Source organism: Leopardus geoffroyi, chromosome A1 (assembly GCF_018350155.1).
Source record: "Leopardus geoffroyi isolate Oge1 chromosome A1, O.geoffroyi_Oge1_pat1.0, whole genome shotgun sequence".
Classification (NCBI taxonomy): domain Eukaryota; kingdom Metazoa; phylum Chordata; class Mammalia; order Carnivora; family Felidae; genus Leopardus; species Leopardus geoffroyi.
In genome coordinates this window covers 208,426,985-208,449,545 of record NC_059326.1, presented here as the reverse complement: position 1 = coordinate 208,449,545, position 22,561 = coordinate 208,426,985, and the positions used below count along the sequence as shown (strand labels likewise).

The 22,561-nt window shown below is 46.9% G+C and overlaps 1 protein-coding gene across 3 annotated transcripts in view; it reads left to right on the top strand.

Annotated features, from left to right (window-relative positions):
• Nucleotides 1-19,988, top strand: part of EGFLAM (EGF like, fibronectin type III and laminin G domains) — a 179,526-nt gene extending 159,538 nt beyond the window's left edge. The window contains exons 19-24 of one of the 3 annotated variants that reach the window (XM_045439803.1): nt 310-333; nt 3,309-3,387; nt 7,059-7,202; nt 13,397-13,480; nt 17,896-17,999; nt 18,795-19,988. In XM_045439803.1, the coding sequence (XP_045295759.1) occupies nt 310-333; nt 3,309-3,387; nt 7,059-7,202; nt 13,397-13,480; nt 17,896-17,999; nt 18,795-18,949 (590 nt within the window). In that variant the 3' untranslated portion in view covers nt 18,950-19,988. Of the gene's footprint in view, nt 1-309; nt 334-3,055; nt 3,191-3,308; nt 3,388-7,058; nt 7,203-13,396; nt 13,481-17,895; nt 18,000-18,794 lie in introns of those variants that run through there. The other 2 variants (XM_045439806.1, XM_045439805.1) reach the window with 2 other exon arrangements.
• The last annotated feature ends 2,573 nt before the right edge of the window (nt 19,989-22,561 follow it).

Below are 22,561 nucleotides of genomic sequence, written 5' to 3'. Positions count from 1 at the left end.
GCCTCGGAAGTGTCAGACAACTTACTTACATCTCTTCTTTGCCCACCGCCACCCCCACCCCCACTGTTCAGTGAAGACTTAGTTAGGGAGGTGAGTCTGTGACTTGGTGTAATCCTGCTGAGAAAGATCCCAGTGGTCCCTTTGGGATTCTTACTCACTTTCCCCTACGAGGGTGAGCTGGGCCCTCTGCAGGGATCTGTGAGGGAAACAAGGCTGGTTTTCAGGGATCTGCAACCAAGAGAATTGGGATTTTATAATGACTGTGGAATTCTGACTTTCCCTATTCTGTTCCATGCTGGCACCTGGCAGAGTGTGGGAACTACTGCCTCAATAGTAAGTACAGTACGTTCCACGAGACACTGGGAAAGCACCCTGGGTTCGTGCCTGGGAGAGTTCTGGCCTGGCCACGGGCACAGCACGGGCCGACCACATGCAGAGGGATCCGGGGAAATGGTGTGGGCCTCGGACACTCTACCAGGGTAGTGGGAATCCTCCCTCTAAAACCACCAGCCCTGAGAATGCGCTGGTCTCCCAGCTTGTCTCAGGAGGAGCCTGAGCCCCAGAGCCAGAGGGCTTAGCAGGCAGCCGGACTGGGCTCACACGGACCCCTTTGAGGCTCTCCGTGTGCAGAGCTGATGACATGTGACAAGAACATCCTGACCATTTCAAGGAGTCCAGGGGAACGATGGCTCTTGGCCACAGGCCCATGTCCGTGGCCAGTAACAGCAGGGATGGGCCCTGCCTGTGCCTCTCTCCCTGGGGGCGAGCCAAGCCCAGTAGGGGAGCCTTGGCTATGTTTAGCTCTGAGAACGAGGACTCGAGGACTCGTCAGCTTGGATAGCCTCTCCCTTTTCCTTCTGGGCACTCGTATCCTGATAGTAGGGGCCCGCTTCCTAGCTGCAAGCCCCCTTTTACCTCTTCCACTGTTGCCCTCTCATTTCTGCTTCTGTTCTTCTGGGTCCTTCTCTCTCTGCCTGGCTTTCCTGCCCTGATTTCTTTCCCCACCTGAAGGCTGCCTGTCCACCTGGCTCTCCTTTCTTTTCACGCCATCTCCCTTCCTTCCTTATCGTTTTCTTTTCGAACCTTTCCCTTTTCTTTCCTTCTTCCCATTTGTTTTTCTACTCAACTTGTGCTGTTTTGCACCCCACTCTTTTTTCCTCTATTTCCCCTCCTTTTCTTCCCCTCTTTCTCCTACGCACTTTAACCAGAAGGGAGAGAGGCTGGTGGTGCGACCAGAATTTTAAGCTACAATAGCCCCCCGCTTATCTGTGGGGGAAACGTTCCAAGACCCCCAGTGGATGCCTGAAACCACGGACAGTACAGAATCCTGTATATTCTATGTTTTTTCCTGTAAGCACTTACCTACGATAAAGTTTAATGTCTACATTAAGCACAGTAAGAGGTTAGCAACAATAACTAATAATAAAATAGAACATACATGTAACAACACACGTAATAAGAGTTACATGACTGTCGTCTCTCCCTCAAAATATCTTATTGGACTGTCCCCACCCTGTGATGCTATGAAATGATAAAATGCCTGTGTGACGAGATGAGTGAGGTGGAAGGCGTCACGTTCCTACTGACTTCCTGAGGGTTGTCGGGAGGATGATGTCCCTCTGCACCGCGGCCGACCACAAGCGACTCAAAGTGTGGACGGCAAAGCCACGAGTAAGTGGGGGCTACTGCACAAGAGCCTTCCTGGGTTCTAATAGGCCCTCTCAGCTGGCTGCCCCCTGTCCAGGGCTGTGCTGCACCAGAGAGCAATAGATCAATTTCTTCATAGTTCCCTCAGAAACGATATTAAACGTTTCACTTCTCTTCCTTTGCTTTTCTTGTTTCCTCCCTTCCTTCCTTCTCTCCCTCCTTCCTTTTTTTTTTTTTTTTTTTTTTGTATTTTTTATGAAAAGATTTTGGGAACTTGCCAACAGAGGACCTTCTATTGGGGCTCAATGTCATCGGGTTTGAGCGTTTGCTGTTGTCTCTCTCTCTCTCTCTCCATGTTTAAGAAGTTATGCTTCAACTCTCCTACTGTTCATAGTATCAGATAGTTACACACTTCCTCTCCTGGGTGTAGAGTCAGCTCAGTGTCTCCTTTGTGTCAACTGCGTATTTTTGTGAAACTAGAACTCGTTTTATAAGCTGCCTTAGGGGCGCTTGGGTGGGTCAGTTGGTTGAGCATCTGACCTCAGCTCAGGTCATGATCTCACGGTTCATGGGTTCCAGCCCCACGTTGGGATCTGTGCTGACAGCTCAGGGCCTGGAGCCTGCTTCGGATTCTGTGTCTCCCTCTCTCTCCACCCTCCCCTGCTCATTCTCTGTCTCTCTCTCTCTCACTCTCACAAAAGTAAACATTGCAAAAAATTAAATAAAAAAATAAGCTGGATTTTCGTCTGTCATTTCATACACATTTCTTTGAAAATAAGATTCATTCCATGTTAATTTCCTTAAACTGTCATTTCTAAAGAGGAAAAGATATTGCTAACTGTGTGGAAACGGGTGATTCCTAAGGAAAACAAAGTGATGAGAAATTAGAAAGAAGAAAACGTACTTCTAAAATACTGGAAAGCTTTTGCTGAGTGGGCTGAGGGCCAGAATTAGGGAGAACCCATTGGCTTATGGTCTTTTGCTGTCTTAGCTGTGTGATCTTGGGCAAATCCTTGATGATTCTGTGCGTCATTTTCCTCTTCTGTAAAATGGGAATAACCAACCCTCCTTCATACTCCCTGCTACTTCATGGGATTGTAGTGAAGATCCTATGAAATGTAACACTGGGAGGTGATTTGTTAAAAAAAAAAAAAAAAAAAAAAAAGAGTCATAAACCTTATCCTGCCCACCTCACCGATCTCTTGAGGTCATGGCTGAAGGAGTCCTGGGGCAGATTGGCTTCAAACAATGCAGTCCTGGTGGGCTTTGTTCGGAGAATGTTTTCTCTGCCTCCCTTGGAGAGCATCTAGGGTTATCCCCAGCTGTTCCCCACATGGCCCCGGACCTGCTTTTTGGATTCCAAGAATAATTGGGCACAGTTCAAGTTTCAACATATTGCAAGGACTTCTCAGTAGTGCTGAGGCCAATAGCAGTGACAGCCAGGCCCAGGGAGGCAACCACAGGGAGACACGAACTTCCAGCCACGACAGGCAGTTCTGAACCTGGCCAAGTGCATGTGCAGCCAAGAGGAAGGGGCTGACAGGTTGTTAAATGTCCCATTTCCAGGAGCTGGCTTCCTTTGTATTTTCCTGCCATGTGGTTGAGGGCTGGGGTCAAGGGAGCCATACTCCATGTAACCTCCATTTTCTGTTCTGTCTCAGCGATCACAGAAGCCATCGAGATTCCACAGTTTATCGGCCGCAGTTACCTGATCTATGACAATCCAGACATCCTCAAGAGGTAAGAAGTTACAGCAGGCACCATTCTCTTCTCTGTGGGGGTAGATTTCTGAGTCTTTCCCAGACTTTTCCTTATCTTACTTGCCGGAAGATAACTGTCAAAGAAGTCCTTTTTGCTGTGGCCTTGGGGGGGGGGGAGGAACACACACACCATAAACATAGAAACCAGAACAAAACAAACAAAAAACAAACTAAACTTGAAAAATGCTGCCCTTCAAACAACCTCATTACAAACAGCCCAGACCCTTTCTGGTCAAAGGGCCTGGAGAGAGAAACTACCCAGCTCCAGGATTTGCGATACTCGGGCTTTGAGAAGCAAGAAGGTTATGAGTATGAGTCCCCGGGAGGGACAGTTCGCTTCACGTTGTCTTGTGGCCACAGTCTGCGGTTCTGCCCGGAACCATTAGCCCAAGCGCCCCGGTGTTCCCACGGCCAGCCAGTCTTCCCACGGCCAGCCAGTCTTCAAATGCAGGTGCCGCTTTGTATCTTCCTCAGCAAAGGTCCTCTGTCCTCTGCAGGCTCTGGCCCACACAGGGAGCGGCTTCTCAGCTCTCATGTGGGTACAAGGAGAAGCCCACGTCCTAGCCGTGGCTTTCAATCCCTGGTGGCAGGAGCTCCAGCACTGCTCTGCAGTCCAATTCTCCTGGTTTGGAGCATGTTTACAGGACAAGGGAAAGGCTGGCCCAGGCCAAGTCTTCGCCCTTGTGAGACGCATCTTTGGTGCTTTTGGTTTGCCCTTCTCTCCTTTTCCCTCCTCTGGTTCCTTGTAGTTTATAGGGTGCCACCCCACCCCCCCCAACCCTGCCACCAACACCATCATTCTAGAATTTTCCTTCATCTTCAGGTTGACTGTGTCTTAACAGACTAAGGCAAAGCTTTAAGCCAAAGGCACCCAGTTCTTAGGGTGGAGTCTGGGGGCTTTTAAGGGACAGAAGTAGTAACGAGACCTTTTCTTGCGGCATTGGATGTCCCTGGTAACTCGGAACACACACCAGGCAGGCATTGCTTCATTTCTTTAGTTCCAGGTTGTATTTATCTAGGTTGTCTTTGCATGGGGCCTTAGGAAATAGGGATTCCCAGCCGAGAGAGAGCTTCTTCCTTCTTCAGCACTTTCTCCCCCCAAAACGGAAGGGCATTCAGTCCCCAGAAAACAAGGCAGTGTGAAGAGGGCCCAAGTCTTGAGCACCCTGGTGCTTAGTAAGAAGCACCGGGTGGTTTGGGGGAGTAGAGGGGTTTGGTGAGAGGAGGAGGTGCAGGGCCCCAAACCAAAGCAATTGCGTGTACACGCATGTATATGCAATGTGTGTGAAGCTGCAAGTGGAAGTCAAGATCAGGGTCGGTTTCAGTCAGATGCCTTTGGCTGCAAGTAACAGAAGACTCAGCTCAAAATGTCTGAAAAATGAAGGGCATTTATCACATCACATAACAAGCGGTCCAGACTTAGACTGGTTCCGGGGTTGGTTAAGTCAGCGATTCAACTGCATCATCAAAGAGTAAGTCTCTTCCATCTTCCTGCCCTGTTATCCTCAACAAGTTCCCCAACGGCCCCGCCCTTCATGGTTATAAGACAGCTGTCCATAAGATGCTCATAAGATGGCTATAAATCAGGGAAATATCCAGTGGAAGTAAACATTTTTTTTTCATGTGCCTTTTTTGTTTTTATTTTTTAATGTTTATTATTGAGAGAGAGAGAGCTCGAGTAGGGGAGGGGTGGAGAGAGAGGGAGACACAGAATCCGAAGCAGGCTCCAGGCTCTGAGCTGTCAGCACAGAGCCCAACGTGGGCCTCGAACTCATGAACCATGAGATCATGACGTGAGCCGAAGTCAGATGCTTCACCAGCTGAGCCACCCAGGCACCCCAACATCTGACTCTTTAAAAGGAAAAGAATCTTTCCTAGAATCCTCCTGATAAATTTCCTCTATCTCATTGGACAAAATTGGTCACATGGCCACCCCTAAACCAATCACTGCAAGAGAAATGGAGCCATTATGATCAGCTTATACTAATCAATGTATCCAGAGCAAGTAAAAGAAGTAAGGGACCTGGAATAAAAGATGGAAAAAAGCAGATCTCTAGTGAGTAGGCCAGGGCTGGATTCTCTGCACCCGGCCTGGTGGCAAAGTCACCATTATGGACCCTGCTTCTCACTGCTTCACTCTAATGTGCTCTATGGGGACAGTAAACTTGATCTCTTTCTATGTAGGTCGGGCTCTTGGAAAACCTAGACAAAAGTCCCCTCCCCTGTTCACTGCAGATAATCCCTGAGTGAAGATGGTTCGACTGAATGATTTTTCAACTTTACAGTGGTGCAAAAGTAATGTGCATTCAGGAGAAACTATACTTTGAATTTTGAGTTTCTGTCTTCTCCCAGGCTACGATGTGTGATACGATCCTCTCTCATAGTGCAGGGCAGTGGCCGTAGCTCCCATTCAGCCACACCATCAGGAGGGTGAACCACAAAAGCACTTACAACCATTCTGTTTCCATACAACTATTCTGTGTCTCACTTTCAGTATGGTATTCAGTTAGTTACACGAGACACTCAACACTTTACGTTAAGGTTTGTTTTGGATGATTCTGCTCTCCTGTGGGCTAATGTAAGTGCTCTGAGCATGTTTAAGGTACGCTATGATGTTTGGTAGGTTAGGTGTATTAAATGCATGTTTGACTTAGGGTATTTTCAATTTATGATGGGTTTATCAGGGTATAACCCCATAGTAAGTTGAGGAAGATCTGCACTGACATATACTCTACAGCTCCTGACCAGGTACGTGAGACAGAAGGATGGCACGAGCGATAGGAAAATAGAAAAAGAGACGTTCCCAGTAGTGCCATATTAGGAGCAATGCTAAATTATGTTTACTTTTATCTCACTTTGATGTAAGGACCTCATGCTTGCTCTTCTCCTTTTATTAGATAAAACCCTGGTCACTTTAGTGAGACTAGATTTCTGAACTGGTCTATTCCCAAGAATTGATAAGAACACATAAGCATGTGATTATATGCCCAGCCATGGCTGTAGGGGCAGGGAGCTGCCCTGCCTGAGCATCCCTCCATTCCTCTCAGCTTCCTCTTCCTCCCCACCCTGCTGCTGTCCCAATAGCTCTCAAGATCATTATCCAATCAAGCCACCTTCCTTGACTGGCACTCTGCCCCATCTGGCACTCTGCCTCCTGTTCTGCCCTAAAGGACAGTCCCTGCCAGAGCAAGCCATCGATGGCCATGATCATAGCCCAGAGGGCTGCTGACTTGAACCCCTTGGCAATTAAGAAACTCACTCTCTGTTGGGGAATAAGGAGCGCTTTTCCAAGGCCCCACGAAGGTGGGACAAGAAAGAGGAAAGACCTAGGTGTGCATACGGGGTGGTGCATCTTTGATGCTGGTATTGGCCAGACTCTGGCTACTCTGTGACTCATCAAGTACTCCCTCGTGGAGTTTCACCACATGTGGGGAGGGGACACTGCTGCAGAATGAGAAGTCCAGCATTTTAGACCCATACTGTGACTCGTGGCGGTGATGCCATTTTTAATTTCCTGGTAGTAAGTATCGGGAAGGCCAGATGACCCTCATTCCTGGCTTCTTGGGGCTGGTGGCCAAAACTGGGATTATGCAGAATGGATATCGGTGGGCACTGGTTGGTTTGTTGCAATTATTTGTCTTTTTCCCCCAGGGTATCAGGATCAAGAACAAATGCATTCATGAGGTTTAAGACAACTGCCAAAGATGGCCTGTTGTTGTGGAGGGGAGACAGCCCCATGAGACCCAACAGTGACTTCATTTCCTTGGGCCTTCGAGATGGAGCCCTGGTGTTCAGGTAACCCCCTCACCAGCTGTCTGCAGCATCACCTTGCGATTTTTCTCAGTGCTGATCATGCCAAACAGAGTCATGCCAAAGTAAGCCAGCACACATTTTGCTGGAATTGACTGTTGCCTGAAGCGCCAGGCTTACTTGACGCTCCTGGTGTTTCAATGCTTCATCCATCTTCTAGAGCAGCAGTCAGCAGATTATAGCCTGAGGACCAAATGTAGCCCCCCACCCAATTTTGTAAATGAAGTTTTGTTGGAATTCTGCCATACTCGTTCATTTATATATTATCTGACTGCTTTCGTGCTACACTGGCACACTTGAGTAGTTTCAGTGGGGACTGTATCGCAAAGCCTAAAATATTTATTATCTGGCCCTTCATGGAAAGTTTTTTGACCCCTGTTCTAGTATGTTGCAGCCATATGCTCCCCACTTGGAAATTAGGAAGTCATAGAGAGAGGATTTTGATAGCGCCAAGCATGGATATGACTCTTCAGCTCAAGCTAGCTCAGACGGATGCAGCCATCGAAGGTCGCGAGACCTGGATGTAAATTATGACTCTGTTCCCTATTAGCTCTGCAGCCTTTGGAAAGAGAATGCGTGCTTTCCAATCTCCCATGGCAAAGAAGAGCAAAGCACAGATTCATACGTCAGTAGGTCGACCCAACATTTGGCTTTCTGTAAATGCTTCTTGGGTGATACTGATAAGGCAGTCCCAGAAGTTCTTACCTCTTTTGAGTGACTTTAGACTATTCTCAAACTTGTCAAATGGATGGTTGTGAAGTGGCAAAAGGGTTTCCTAGACCACTGCTCCCCGCCACACTGAGCGGGAGCTGGGTTTCTCCAGGCAGGCACTGGCTTGTGTGATATGAAAAAGCTTCTGTAGAGATTTTGATGCTACATCCTCACTCGAGCTTAGAAATAACTTGTCCAGGTTCACCTGGGTGGCTCCGTGTGTTGAGTGTCCGACTCTTGATTTCAGCTCAGGTCGTGATCCCGGAGTCGGGGATCAAGCCCGTGTCAGGCTCTTTGCTAAGCATGGAACCTGCTTAAGATTCTGTCCCTCTGCCCCTCTCCCCCAAGAGTGGTCTGTGGACCAGCAGCATCCGTGTCACCTGGGAACTTGTTAGAAATGCAGATTCTCAGCCCCGCCCCCGACTTAGGGGGGGTGCCCAGCATTCTGTTTTAACGGTTTCCCCAAGTGACTCTGTGTCCGCTAATGTTTGAAACCCCTGCATGTCTCTAGATCGTCTGTCTGCTCCACGGGGGTAGGAATTTATCTGGCTTTCCCTTTTTTAATTCCTCCTCTGGTGACTAGCACAAATTCACTACATGATAGGGCATCAGTTGGAATTAAAACAAAGATGACTGACCTGTGGAGAAGGGGAAGATTTAATTCCAAGGCTTCTGTGGATCATGCACTGGGGTTACTGACAGCCAGAGTAGAATAACCGTTAAGTCTTTTTCAGTTTGAACAAAAGGCATCTTGAGAGGAAATGTCACTTGCCCAACATCACGCTTGCCCCCAGACAGCAGAGCACGCTAAGCCATGCAGTCCTGTGATTGCCGGGTTCTAGTGAGAGCACGTGTGGTTGGAAGCTAGAGGCTGGCCGGTGGGAGCAGTTCTCACCTGCTGGTCCCCCTTCCCCCGCTTGGCCCCGAGGTCAAAGGCAGAGCTCTTCACACCCCACTTTCAGGCTGGCTGCCGCGAAGCCATTTTCTTGTGGTTTTCCTGTGGTTAACCTCACCAAGGCCTCAAGTGCTTGATTGTGCCCAGAAAAGGGAACTGAAACAGTAGCTGGGCCGTGGGTGGGAGGCCCCGCTTCCCCCTAAACCGCCAGCTAAAACCCATCCACTCAGCCCAATCATGGGAGCTCGGCCCAGGGCCCTCCCAGCACAGCTCTCCCTCTGGCTCCCGCAGCTGGCCACCCCCACTTCCCACACCCCCAGAGACACTTCTGACAATTCCACGGCATCCCAGCCATTTTTGTTAGGCTACCAGTTCTTCCTCGGGATTCTGAAAATGGGCCCAGTGTTTTTCACTTAAGCCTTGGAGTTCTAGCTGTGTCCTGTGTAAGGGATCACCCACCTCACCCCCACCAAGGCACACATCTGCGCCCGCCCCTGGGTCTGGGGCCACAGCCTTGTTGCCTCTGCTGCTTTTCCTTCCTCTGGGCAGTTCCTTCCCACATCCATTCACCCAGCACCTACTGCGTAGGAAGCTCGGCTACGGGAGGCTGAGCAGAGAGAGGAATTAGAGTTCAGGCCAGTGGGTTGAAAATGTCAATGTACAGAGTCAGCAGGGAGCTCCTCTCGGAGGTCGACTCCTGGGACCACCCCCAGAGATTCTGCTGGACCAGGTCCTAGTGGGTGCCGTCAGGAACCACGCCCTAAGAAACAGTGTCTGAAATGATCAAAAGCGTGGGCTTCTGAGTCAGGTTTGCACCATTCCCATGGCTGTGTGACCTCTCGCAGGTCACCTGACCTCTGTGAAAGGAAACAGTTGTGAGCATTGAAGGAGTTAATTCACAGAATGCAGGGCCTGGCATATCTAGCAGTTAGTGGTAATGGTTATTAAAATTGTGATCTTTGAGCAAATGTTTTCTGTGTTTCCGTGTGCAAGATTAAGTAGAAGAAAGGGAATCCAAGTGTGTGGATACTGGCTGTTTTCATTACGCTTTATGGTTGGATATGGGGCATAAAACCCAGTGAACAGGTTTGTGACAATCGCTTGATTGACCGTCTTTCCCACTGTTTCCGTGTGACCTTGATAACATTTTCAGGCAAGAGAGAAAAAGGAAGAGATGTGCCATTAGCAAAGTGCCCTGTGCTACAGTTCGAAGGGAACGTGACTAAGCAGGGGTGTCACCACATGGAGGCAGCCGAGTGGTTTCCAAAAGGCCTCACCTGGTGGCTTGTCGAGCCAGCCCCCCCCCCCCCTTGGTGCTCAGCCCCATAGCTTCTCGTGCACAGCAAGTTAAGTAGGTAAATTTGGACTAAAATAAGCAATTCATGCTAACCAGATTAACAAGGCATTGTTAGAGAAGCCAGACATACATTCATTTGTTCATTCATTCTATATTTCCACCTTAAAAAAAAAAAAAAAAAAACACCTGAGGTATAATTTACATAAAGTACACAAATGTTAGGTATACAGCTTGATGAATTTGGTACATTTAAAAAAAATTTTTTTAATGTGTATTTATTTTTGAGAGAGGAGGAGGGGGAGGGGCAGAGAGAGACGGAGACACAGAATCTGAAGCAGGCTCCAGGCTCCGAGCTGTCAGCACAAAGCCCGACGTGGGGCTCAAACCCAAGAACTGCTGGGAGATCATGACCTGAGCTGAAGTCTGACGCTTAAAACCGGGTGAACCACCCAGGTGCCCCTGATTTTGGTAAATTTTTAAACATGTAGATGCCTGTGTAACCACCCCCAGAACAAGATAGAGAACATTTCCCTCACCCAGGGAAGCTCCCTCATGCCCTCTCCCAATACAGGTAACCACTGTTCTTGGTCTTTTATCATTGCAAAAAGCAGATATTCCAGAGTGACAGGGTGTCTGGAGAGGCAAGAGGTTATTTGGAGGGTGAGATAGAGTGGTGGTGGGTATTGGAGAGTCAGGTCGTGGAGATGCCAACCGAGCGGCCCCTCCAACCTCCACCCCACAATGAGGGCTGGATTCCTGTCTGCCACGTTCAGTGTTGACTCCTTTGAGCACTTTCGGGCTCTTTGCATGAACAGGAGCCTTATCAACTGAAAGGTTTCCACTCACTGGATCACAATCTCGTTCCAGTCTAGCGTCCCTGAGATTTTACCCAAGTCACCCTGATTCAGAAACTTGGTGTTCCTGGCCTTTTTAGTTACATATTGACAGACTGTGGGTTTACTGTCACACATGACTACTCTTCCAGAAGAGGCCTGATGAGTTTAACTCTTGGTGGCAACTTTCTCATTACTGGTTCCTGCAGATGTATTGTCAACCCTGAATATGAGCTGCATTAAAGACCGCATATGTTTGGGGTAATGGGGTCATTTGGATCTTACTGTGTGCTGTGCTCTTTGTATATAATATTCCCTGCAGTCCTTCAGGGAAGATATTACTCCCATTTCACAGATGAGGAAACAGGCTTAGAGAGATCAGGCAAATGGCCAACGTCCCAGAGCTAGTCATTGGCAACGCTGGGAATCAAGGCCGGCTAGTCCGATCCAAGAGCTGATGCTCTTTCTGTTACCCTGTGCTACCTTTCCTAAAAGCCACACTAGTAATTCAGCTCAGTTGCTGCCAAGCAGCTCTTGGCCCTGCTTCGTATTCGTTCGTTTCTTCAAAAAGTATTTGGCCACTAAATAATGAAATCTGACAATTCCACCTGCAGGCTGCTTCGTACAAGGGGACACAGGATGTGGGAAAATTCATTAGAAAGCAGTAAACTTTTCAGGATCAGAGTGACAACTGTGTCTCCTGGTTCGTCAAGTCGCCCAGGTTCTGTGCCTGGTTCAGTGTCTATGGGCTGTGTGACTCCGTTGAGCCGCCATTATTACAGGAAGGACCGATAGTGCTTTCCCTGGGAAAGCCAAGTGCTTTCTGTTCTTGCTGTCTTCTCAGAGCGAGTGCATGCAGGAGCTCAGTAACTAATCCAGGTTTCCTTTCAACATGCCTAATTCTTGGCCAGTGAAGTAATGGAGAGATAGGTCCTCTTCTAAGATGAAGAGAGAGGTGTCCTGGTGGAACACATTTTCTTCGAAGAGCATGATTACACAGGCTTTATTACATTATCAAGGGGAGGTCTATGCAGTTGGCCCAGTGCCCAGCCTGGAGTAGTCACTCACCAAATATTTGTTGAATCGAATTAAATTAGAATTATTGAACGAACACTGGACTAAGAGGGATATTTCTCTCTCGTAAACAACATGTGCACGTCTTCTGATACCCCCGGGGTAGGAGGGTATCTGGAAACTGCACTAGAAAATACAAAGCTACTGAGTAGATCTGATGTCAGAATAAAATGGGGAGGGAGGAGCAGATAAGAGACCAAGTTAAGTCCTATACGTTAGTTTGGGGATTTTCAGGTAAGTTCCCCTGATCTCTTTGGGGCTCAGCCTACTCCGCAACGTCCTGTTTTGTTTTGTTTTTCAAAAGGCGAAAACACGTGTCTTAGTTTCTGAGAGCTGCCATGACTGTTACCACAAATTGGGTGACGTAAAACAATAGAAATTAATTCTCTCTCCATTCTGGAAGATAGAAGTCCGACACACAGGTGTTGGTAGGGTCGGTTCCTTCTAGAGCCTCTGAGGGAGAATGTTCTATTCCTTTCTCCCACGTAGCAGTGGTTGCTGGCGATTCTTGGTGTTTCTTGGTTTATAGATGCATCATTTCAGTCTCTGCCTCCATATTCGTGTGGCAGTTTCCCATGCATGTCTCTCTTTGTCCAAAAATTCCCTTTTTATAAGGACATATTGGATTTAGAGCTGCCCTATTCCAGTATGACTTCATCATAAACTTAGATTATTACATCTGCAAAGACCCTATGTCCAAGTAGGGTCACATTCTGAGGTTCTGGGTGAACCTTAATTTTCAAGAGACATCATTAAACCTAGTAGCACACATTACAAATGATAAAACCCTTCTTGTTCCCGATACTATGGTACTGACGCTTCTGTACATGGGGCCCAAACAGACAAACACTTTGAGGACGTTATGCTAAGTGAAATAAGCCATTCACAAAGTGATAACCACTGTATGATTCTACTTATATGACGGACCAAGAATAGTCAAAGTCACAGACACAGAAAGTAGAGTGGTGTTTGCCAGGGTCTGGGGAAAGGGTGGATCGCGTGTTGTATCTTATGGGGCTCAGAGTTGCAGTTTTGCAAGATAAAAAGAGCTTTGGTCATTGCTTGCACAACAATGTGAACATACTTAACACTGCTAAACTCTACCCTTAAAAACGGTTAAAATGGTAAGTTTTATGTTATGTGTATTTTACTACAACTAAGATTTAAAGAAAACTTTTTTTTTTTTTTTTAATCATTCATGGCCTAGCCTGGAAACCTAATGCTTTTTATAACATTGTTTTGTTTCGTGTTAAGAAAACTGCATTCTGAGTCCCAAAGAATGTTCGCGATGAGAATCGTTTGTGCACGCTTGGCTGCCTGTAGTATAGTACTTCATTCTGTCTGTCTTGTTCTTCCCCCACGCTGTCAGCTATAACCTGGGCAGTGGTGTGGCATCCATCATGGTTAATGGCTCCTTCAATGATGGTCGGTGGCACCGAGTCAAGGCTGTTAGGTGAGTACCTACCAAAAGGTGAGACAGAGGTCGATGTGCTATCCCAGTCCCTTTAGCCCCAGTGTCCTGTTCCCCAACCTTGCCTGGCATCCTACTACTTCTGACCTGGGTCTTTTGGGGCATTTTGTTACTGACTTCCGCCTTACTTTTCCCAAACACTGGCAGACTAGGGAAGCTGAACTCCCAAATCTTCACTCGACAGTGACCTTCTGGAGAAAGAACTCTTTGATGGCTAAAGTGGAAGGGGGCCTTGCTATCTAGTGAGAGCTAGATATCTCTAGTGGGATAAGATTTCCGGGCATGTGGACTTTAAGAAATGCTTCAACTCTCATTGTGTAGGCAATTGCCTACTTTTCCTTTTTTTTTTTTTTTTTTTTTTTTTTTTTGACATTACAGAGCCTTAGAATCTGTGTGTAACCTGCCCCAATTACATATTTCCCCTCTCACAGAGGTCACTACCTTGACTTCTGATTAACTTTGGGTGAATGATTCCTTTAAAATGAGTTTTACTACCTGTGTCCATATTCTTAACAGTATATTCTGAGAAACCAAATAGCACCAGGCTTAAACTTAGCTCTATAAAAAAGTGGCACTCTTACTCTTAAATATAGAGAACAAACAGAGGGTTGCTGGAGGGTTGTGGGAAGAGGGATGGGCTAAATGGCTAAGGGGCATTAAGGAATCTACTTCTGAAATCATTGTTGCACTATATGCTAACTTGGATGTAAATGAAAAAATGAGTTAATTAATTAAAAAAAAGAAATGCAAAAAAAAAATTCACTCTTGCCATGTTAGATGAAGGTTCTAGGAGATGAACTGAACAGAGTCTTTGGGTCAGGTTCCCTGAGCATTTACCGTAGCCCTCCGTGAGGAGGTTGGTGGGTGAGGTCATGAGTAAGGCTTGGGAAACATGGGGCTACCATGATCAGTTTCTGGCTCAGCTCACATGTAGGCTGTGGTGGGAGTAGCGTCGATGGACCCCAGTGTCCTGCCCATTTTGCCTACCTCTGATGCCTGAAAAGATGTGTAACGATAAAGAGGCAGAGCCATGCCAACTGCCTGGGGGTTTCAGAAAGCCCTTGAAAAGAGACAGTGATTTTTATGAAGCCCTAGCTCTGACTGGTTGAAAAAAGGAAATGTCTTTCCCATAGTGAGTATTTATAATGTTGGTCTCAAATATATTCTAGGATATAAATTTAAATGCTCGTAGTTCAACTTCAAGATACTACAATGTAGCTTCTGAGTTCTTCATATTTCTCTCTTTACTCATCTGTAAAAGGGCTCACTCAGAATCATCCAAAGGAATATGAAATACCACATTTGATCCCTTTAATTCCCATCCTGGGAACATCAGAGGACACCTGTTGTTAATTTCCTTGAATCGAGAAGGTTGGTGGAATAGTCAGACATTGTGGAATGATTATTAAATCCTCCAAATTGTTGTGGTTTGATTATGCTCATCAAGATACACACTGGTGGGGATTCTAGGCACTTCCTAGACATCTCAGGGAACAGAGGTCAAGTGACATTCCCAAGACTATACAACTCTCTGTGAGCAGAACCAAAATTAGAATCTTAGATCAAAGCTCTTTCCATCCCACCCCATGGAGTGGCAGCCCACCCCAGCTAGGATTTCAGATGTTTTAGAGGGATAAGACAGGGCATGTTCCAACAGAAAGACTTTGAATGTCAAAGCACTGAGCTTGGCACCACAAAAATGATTTAGTAGACCTGACTGTTATTATTGTAATCATTGATATCTCTGCCTGTGGGTCTTAGATTGCAGTGAGGACTGAACAGAAGGAACTAACCAGGAACTGGAGAGATGGGAGGATTCAAGCAGATGTTATAAATTGTGCCCCAGAGGAGCAGATAGGCCTAGAAGGGGTAGTACAACAGAACCAAGCAGGAACTGGGTTAAGGCCATGGGTTTCAACTATAACTAGAAGGGTTGGATGAATACCTTAATTCTCTGAAGCAGGCTTCAGAGTCAGAAATAGAAGAATTAATGAAGAAGAGATCTCCAAGGGGAGCTCTGCTTCCTACATTGTCTTGCTCTGAGTAATCCTGGTCTTGTAGGAATTAATCCTAGCAGAAAAGAGAAAGCAAATCTTCATTTGTTAAGGTTCTTCAAGATGCCACGTGCCTTACATACTTTATCTTGGTCAATATTCACAGCAACTTGGGTTTTGTGATCTTCGTTTTACAGATGAGAACGATGATGGTATTGGTAACAATAGCAGCATCTTCCTCTACTACTCTTTGTACAGCAATTGCATATCAGGTACCATGCTCCGTGCTTTGCACGTATAATCTCTCATCAGTAGCCTCGTAGGATAGGCATAGTTACTCCCATTTCAGATGAGGATGTTGAAGCTTCACACATTCACTTGTTCATTCATCTACTGCAGTGCTATTCCAGACACATGAGACACATCATCGAATAATACCATCACCCTTGCCTTGATGGTCTTGCGTTCTAACGGGAGGCAGTAGCCAATAAGTAATGGACCTAATAGCGAAGTATATTACTTATTATATTAGAAGCCGATACCATGTTTTTTCAAATCTAAGATGCCAGTGATTGTAAGAAGTATCTTCATTTCAGAGATATAACAAAATGAAAAATTCTTAGAACTGATGAGATGAAATAGGAAAAATGGAATTTTTTAGAGTAATGGAGGGGGGGAAACGGCAGGTCAGGCAAAGCGAACTACTGTGGGCATTGCCCATCATGGCATTCAGGTGTGAGATCCAAAAAAAGCATATCCAAAATGGGGAGGCAGTATGTGGTATCGAGGGTGAGGACAGAACAGAATTACCTCCAAAGCTAGTTACTAGAAGAGTTGCTACCAAGATGTGAGGCCCAGGCGACAGATTTATATTAGTGTACCCCCAAAAAGGAGGTAGAGCCAGGAACCTCTGGAAGGTGAAGGAGGGGCTAAAAGCAGGAAGATCGGTTTTAAAAAATGTACTTGAATTTACTTGAAGAGTTAGACCCCAAACTTCTTTTCTACTTCCCATATTTGGCACACTTCCCTTTGCCTAACCATGGGAAAATAATGAAAGGCAGTTCTTTGGAAGAGTGAAATAGGGTCTGGAATGGGAGGCACTAGGCATAACTAAATACTGGACCGTATACTGGGCTGGGGACGTGTTCAAGCTCATATATTGAATATTAAGAACCCTGTAATTCTTCCTCCAGTGAGATTACAGAGCGCTGGCAGCCATGCCTATACTCCACAATAAAGGAAGTAGAAAATTCACATGTCCCCCAGGAAAATGATTGAGCCAGATCACAGCACAATGAAGCCCATCACACAGTCAACAGAGCCCATCCTGCACACAGAGCTTCCAATCTGCTTTTTAGTGCTTTTTTTCTTCACTTGACTATGAAGTGGCAGTCAGAAATCACTGGGCATTTGAAAAAAGTCTCCAGTGTAAAAGATGGGTATCACAACAAATTAACATAACAAAACAATTTGAAGGAAACAGACTTGAACGAAAAAAAATGATAAAACATATTACAGTTGTCAGGGAAGAAAGGCTATTAACCCAAGAAACAAGAACAGTTTGCTATAAAAAAGGAACATTAGAAGATCAATAATGAACTCCTTTAAAAAAAAAAAAGTGCAACCTGTGTTGGTACACCCCCTCCAAAAGCTGTACAAACAAAGGCAGTTTTTTGAAGGTCATGGGACTGGGTAGTTTTGGAAATCAGCTTAGAAAATGGTTAAAGCCCTTGCCACAGATGAATACCTCCACTCCACTATGCCCAGAGTCCCTTCTGGGTGACTCTCTAAATCCTTTAGAAACTTCTAAGCTGTTCTTTGTCCTCCCCTAGAGTAATCCTCCCTCTACAATACCTGCTTCATTGGCTTCCCGTTTTGCTTAGAATAGCATTCAAACACATCATGTGCCATCATGTCACGACCACTTCTCCCCTTACACGTTCTTCTCTGGTTCCCGTCAGCAGAGATGCCCTTCATCATCTGCTTCTGGCTGCTCTACTCCCACTTCTGGAATTCTCTGTGCTTAATCTGTACCAGTCCCCTGTTTTTTCTCCTGTTGGCATCGCCACTTCCTGCTTGCATTACCCTCCTCCTTCACCTGACCTACCCAGCCTTCGAAACTCAGAATCTCCTCTGAAGCTTTCCCTGACCCTCTCTCCTCCTGTGTAATTGCACAGCATACTGGCATTCCTCTACTGCAGAGTGGGGGCATGATGTGGTCATTTACAATTTGATTTTTTGTTTGCCTCGGTAGACCATATACTCCTGTAGGCCAGGAATTTTTTGTTCATTTTTGCACCTCTATCATTTAGCATGGCACCTGGCACAGAGTAGGTACTTGAATACAGTTTTATTAAAATGGAGGGTAATTAAATGAAGCTCCAAAAATCATGGTTTCTACAGGGATGGCCAATCTGGAAAGATAACTGTGGATGACTATGGGGCCAGAACAGGCAAATCACCTGGCATGATGAGGCAGCTCAACATCAATGGAGCTCTGTATGTGGGTAAGTGACCTTTGACCAAGTCTAAATTATGCCAGTGTTTTCTTACTAATCTTCCATTTCTCATGGTGGGGTTCCCCAAAGCGGTGTACTTCACTGGATCAGATACTTAGAAATTGGGAAGCCTGCCAGATATTCTCTTCTTCCATTTTCTGAACTTCTGACTCATCGCTGAGGGGGCAGGAAGCACTTAGATGCTTTTGTGCTTTTGGGCTGAGCCACCAGGAAAACCATGCTTTTCTTGTTTATAGAACAGGAACCTGCTTAATATAGCTCCGAAAGTTCCCTCTGAGGAAGGAGGATCTTTCTTTGGCCCTCTCAGAATTAGAATGAGTGGTGTTTCTGTAAATAGTTTAGAACCTGCTACTGCAGATACAGAAACCTGAAAATACGTCTCTATCCATGTGATAGTTCCTAAAAGTGCACTTGATTGAAAGCATTCAATATCAGTGTATTTCTTTCTGTTTAAGATGACATCACATTTACATGTTACGTTTTGTTGACATTATATAACATTTCAAATTTTATTGGATACTATTTGGCTGTAAGTGGTCAATTGGGTCAGAAATCACATGCAAGGAGGGTGTAAATAGCGATTGTGTGTGTCAGATTGATATCAGTCAACCTGTTCCTTCAGGGGTAATCATTAATTGGAGAAATGCTGTGCACTGAGCAGTTCAAGGGGCTCATAGCCCTCACTCATCGTGTCAGCCAAGGGACGCCTTGGTCAGTAGACAGGTGTCCTAAAGAGACATCCTCCCCTTTGGCTCACCTCCTCTCCCTCTTGCTTCCTGGCAGGTGGAATGAAGGAAATTGCTCTGCACACTAACAGGCAATACATGCGAGGCCTTGTGGGCTGTATTTCTCATTTTACCCTGTCCACCGATTACCACATTTCCCTCGTGGAAGACGCCGTGGATGGGAAAAACATCAACACTTGTGGAGCCAAGTAACACCAGCTGGCCTTGCCCAAGGGACACAGCCTTCTATCCTGAGAATCCCAGGGGCCCCGAGCCCCTGCCCGATGCCATACGCAGAGGCACGGGGACCAGGTGTGTTTCCTCTCATCAAGGAGAGAGTACGCTCTGATGAGAAACGAGACCCAAGACAGGAGTCCCTGTGTGGCCTTTCCTGCTGACACTCTGTGGGCCAAACCCAGCGGAATACTCTGTGTAGGAAGCATCGAATTTTCTCCATTGAATGTGTAGGGGCTGCCAGAGATCACACATCAATGCAAATTCCAGAGCCTGTCTGCTGTAGCTCAATGACTGTGTTGTGATTCATAGTGCATAAAAAAAGAAAGAAAAAAAAAAAAAAATAGAGACCCAAAGGGCCAAAGGGCAGGATTAAAATACTTCCCTCCTTCCCTGACTCATGACACTCCTACTGACAGCAGAATGACCATTTGACCTTGAACCTCGAATTTCTCACCTTGGTCCGAGAATTATTAGGATTAACCCCTTCCACTCCTCAGTGGCTAGTTCAGTGTGCTCTATTCCATGAAAATAAGGATGAGGGGAGACTAGACATGGAATCACAGTTATAATGCTGCCCCCCCCCCCAAGTTTACCTTTAATGGAAAACCCCTACTTTTTATAATGGAAATCTAAGAAAATGGGCACCATGATTTTGTAGCTGTCTTTTTGTATGTGTATATTTTTATAGCTGCAGATTGTCCGCACAGTATACTTTTGCCAGTTGGCGCGGACATCCCTGAATTCTTTGCACACTTCCAAAAATTTTTCTCCCCAAAGAGACTTGTTTGGGCCCTTTTGGCATCATTTGGAGTGGGATAGGTAGCTTGGGGTGAGCGCGTTGGGGAGCTGACCATTCTCTTTCGGTAAACATTGGCTCAAGGAGATGAATATGAAGCTTCCAAAATAAGCAGATTAAAAGGCACTTGTGTTATTACTGAGGTTGGTCACTGTCATTTTTGTTTCAAGCGAGGGGGGATGTCTGTAGGGAACTTGAATAAAAGAGATGAGAAGGCTAGAACTCTTTCATTCGGTCTGGTGTTCATTTGGGGGCGGTGTTCCGGATCCTGACAGAGGCGATGTCCACAAAGGGACACTAACACAATTAGTAACGAACAGTAGAAATGATCCCTGCAAGGGATCCCTGCAAGGGAACAGTAGAAATGATCCCTTGCAGGGATAGAACAGTGCTGTTCTAAGGCTGTTCCGGGCCAGGGGGTGCCCTCAGCATGGTCCGAGTGTCTGGGCAAGAACCAGAGACGCGGGACTGCTTCCTCTGAGCCGTCGGCCATGCCCCGGCGCTATTCACGCTTGTGACCCTGCAGGCAGCTGGCTCACTGGCACATCTCCAGGATGGGACTTGCTAAGGGAAAGGTGAGATGAACACTGTCCCCAAAGAGAAGGGAAATATGATCCAACTCGCATAAGAGCCTATAATTAGTCCGTCATGAATCTCCTCTTACGTGTGCACCATTTGTGCAGCAAAGACTTCGAGCTTTGGGCCAAGCCCAGTGTGGGCACTTTACGAATTCTGAAAAATGGGGCACCGGGATGGCTCAGGCGATTGAGCGTCCGACTCTTGATTTGACTCAGGTAGTGATCCCAGGGTTGTGGGATCGAGCCCCAAGTTGGGCTCTGCACTGAGCGTGGAGCCTGTGAGAAGAGATTCTCTCTCTCCTCCTCCTCTCTCCTGCCCCCTCCCCTGCTCTCTTTCTAAAATAAGAAGAAAAAATTATTCTGAAAAATGAATAAACTAGACACGTTCACTCTGTGCTTCAGCCTTCTGCTTCCTGCCTTTGGGACCTTTGATGACCAGGACCCTTCCTCCTGGAGGAATAACAGCAATAGAGGTAATAATGACAAGGGTCATAACAGCAACAGTCATGGCAATTCCTTCTCTCCTATGGAGGTCACCTTGGGAGTACAGTTTGCAGGAAAGCCAAGTGGTAGAAAGTGTGGTCTTGTTTGTTTTGTGACCTATTTTAGTTAATTGCAAAATATTCCTGCTAGCAATCAGCTTCGAAAATACAGAATTATCATATTGTTACAATCTTATATTCTTCAGTCTGTATCCTACACGATTTTTTGAACTCTGGATTTTCATGTCTTTGCACAATATTTTGTGCCATTTTCTCAGCCCAGAATTTTACATTCCTTAAGCCAACATATCGGTATTCTCTGTCCCCTTCAGGGAATCGATCAGAAGATGTCTTGGAAAGTGGCGTTTACCACCTCCCAACCACCTTCACCTCAACACCTTTTCCTTGGAGACTGCTAGGACCAGTGTTTCCCAAGATACTATGGGGCTGCTTTCATAGCACAGATGGCCTCCAGCCAAAACAAAACAAAGCAAACAAACAAAAACCATTGTTATTTTAGCAAAATATCCAGCTGAGCTGAAGCCACAAGAGTTGTGTTGTAGATGATCTGTTCCCTGCAGGTGTTCTCCAGAGAAAAATGCGATGACTCAGGGGTGAGATCCTGGGAGCCAGTGTGGAAGCTGATAAGAATTGTGAGCTCCCTTTGCCCCCCAGCCCCCACCCTGGGCGGGTCCAGAAGGGATGAGAAAGGGCGACACCGTGGTGGGCTGGGGCAGCAGGGATCCTGGTGGCAAGAGGGCACCAGAATAGGGTGGCCCAAAAGGAACTAATCACCTAAGGGCTCAGGATCAGAGAACAGGGTAGGAGACAGTATACCCTAAGCCAAGAGCAAGGCTCTTTCACCCTTTCAGTGAACAAAACCCAGGAGATACGGGATGGGTTTGCAGTGGAGGTGGCGGTGGGGATGAAAACTTTGTTCTGAAGCTGAGGACTCGGACTTGGGGTCGGTGGCTGAGGCCATCTCAAGCTGGGTCTGTGGGTGCCCCAGTTTCCCCTCCCTCTGTTGTCTACTGCTACAAAAACCACGCCCGGCGGCCACAAAGCCCCAGGGTCATACCCCAGTAAGGACTAATTGCTCTCGTGTATTGAGCGGTCAGCCAGGCAACTCTGCTGATCTCGGCCGGGCTTGGCCAGGTGGTTCTTCTGGTCTCAGCTGTCCCTGTTCACTCGGGTGGCGGCTGGCTGATTTAGGATGGCCTCGGTGGGGACGATGAGGTGACTTGGGTCTGCTCCGTGTGGCTCTCATCCCCCCTGTGGGACCAGCGGGTAGGTGGACATGCCCTTCGTACTGGAGGAGAGGGCGAGGAATAAACTGGAGTAAAGGTGGAATGCCTTTGACAGCCTAGGTTCGGAACTGCCACGGGTCCCTTCTGCCACGTCTTATTAGCCCAAGCCCGTAGATGCAAGAGATGAAGAAAGAAACCACACCTCTGTAGGAGGGAGACAGCTGCTGAGTCACCCAGCAGAGGGCGAGACGCACAGCCAGGGTGAGGCGGCCCCTGGCCGTGGTTGTCCCCGTCGTGGGGTGGTGGGGATGAGGTCTGTGAAGATGTCAGTGGCCGGCCCAGGGGCCAACTCTGCCCCTCCTCCAGCCTCCCCTGCTGGGCCCTGTTCTCCCTCCTCCTTCCACCTGTTGCCTGGTACTGGGCAGCTATGCTGTTATTCTAAGGAAGGGGAACTAGCAGTGGGACTGGATTTGTAGCATAGCCCT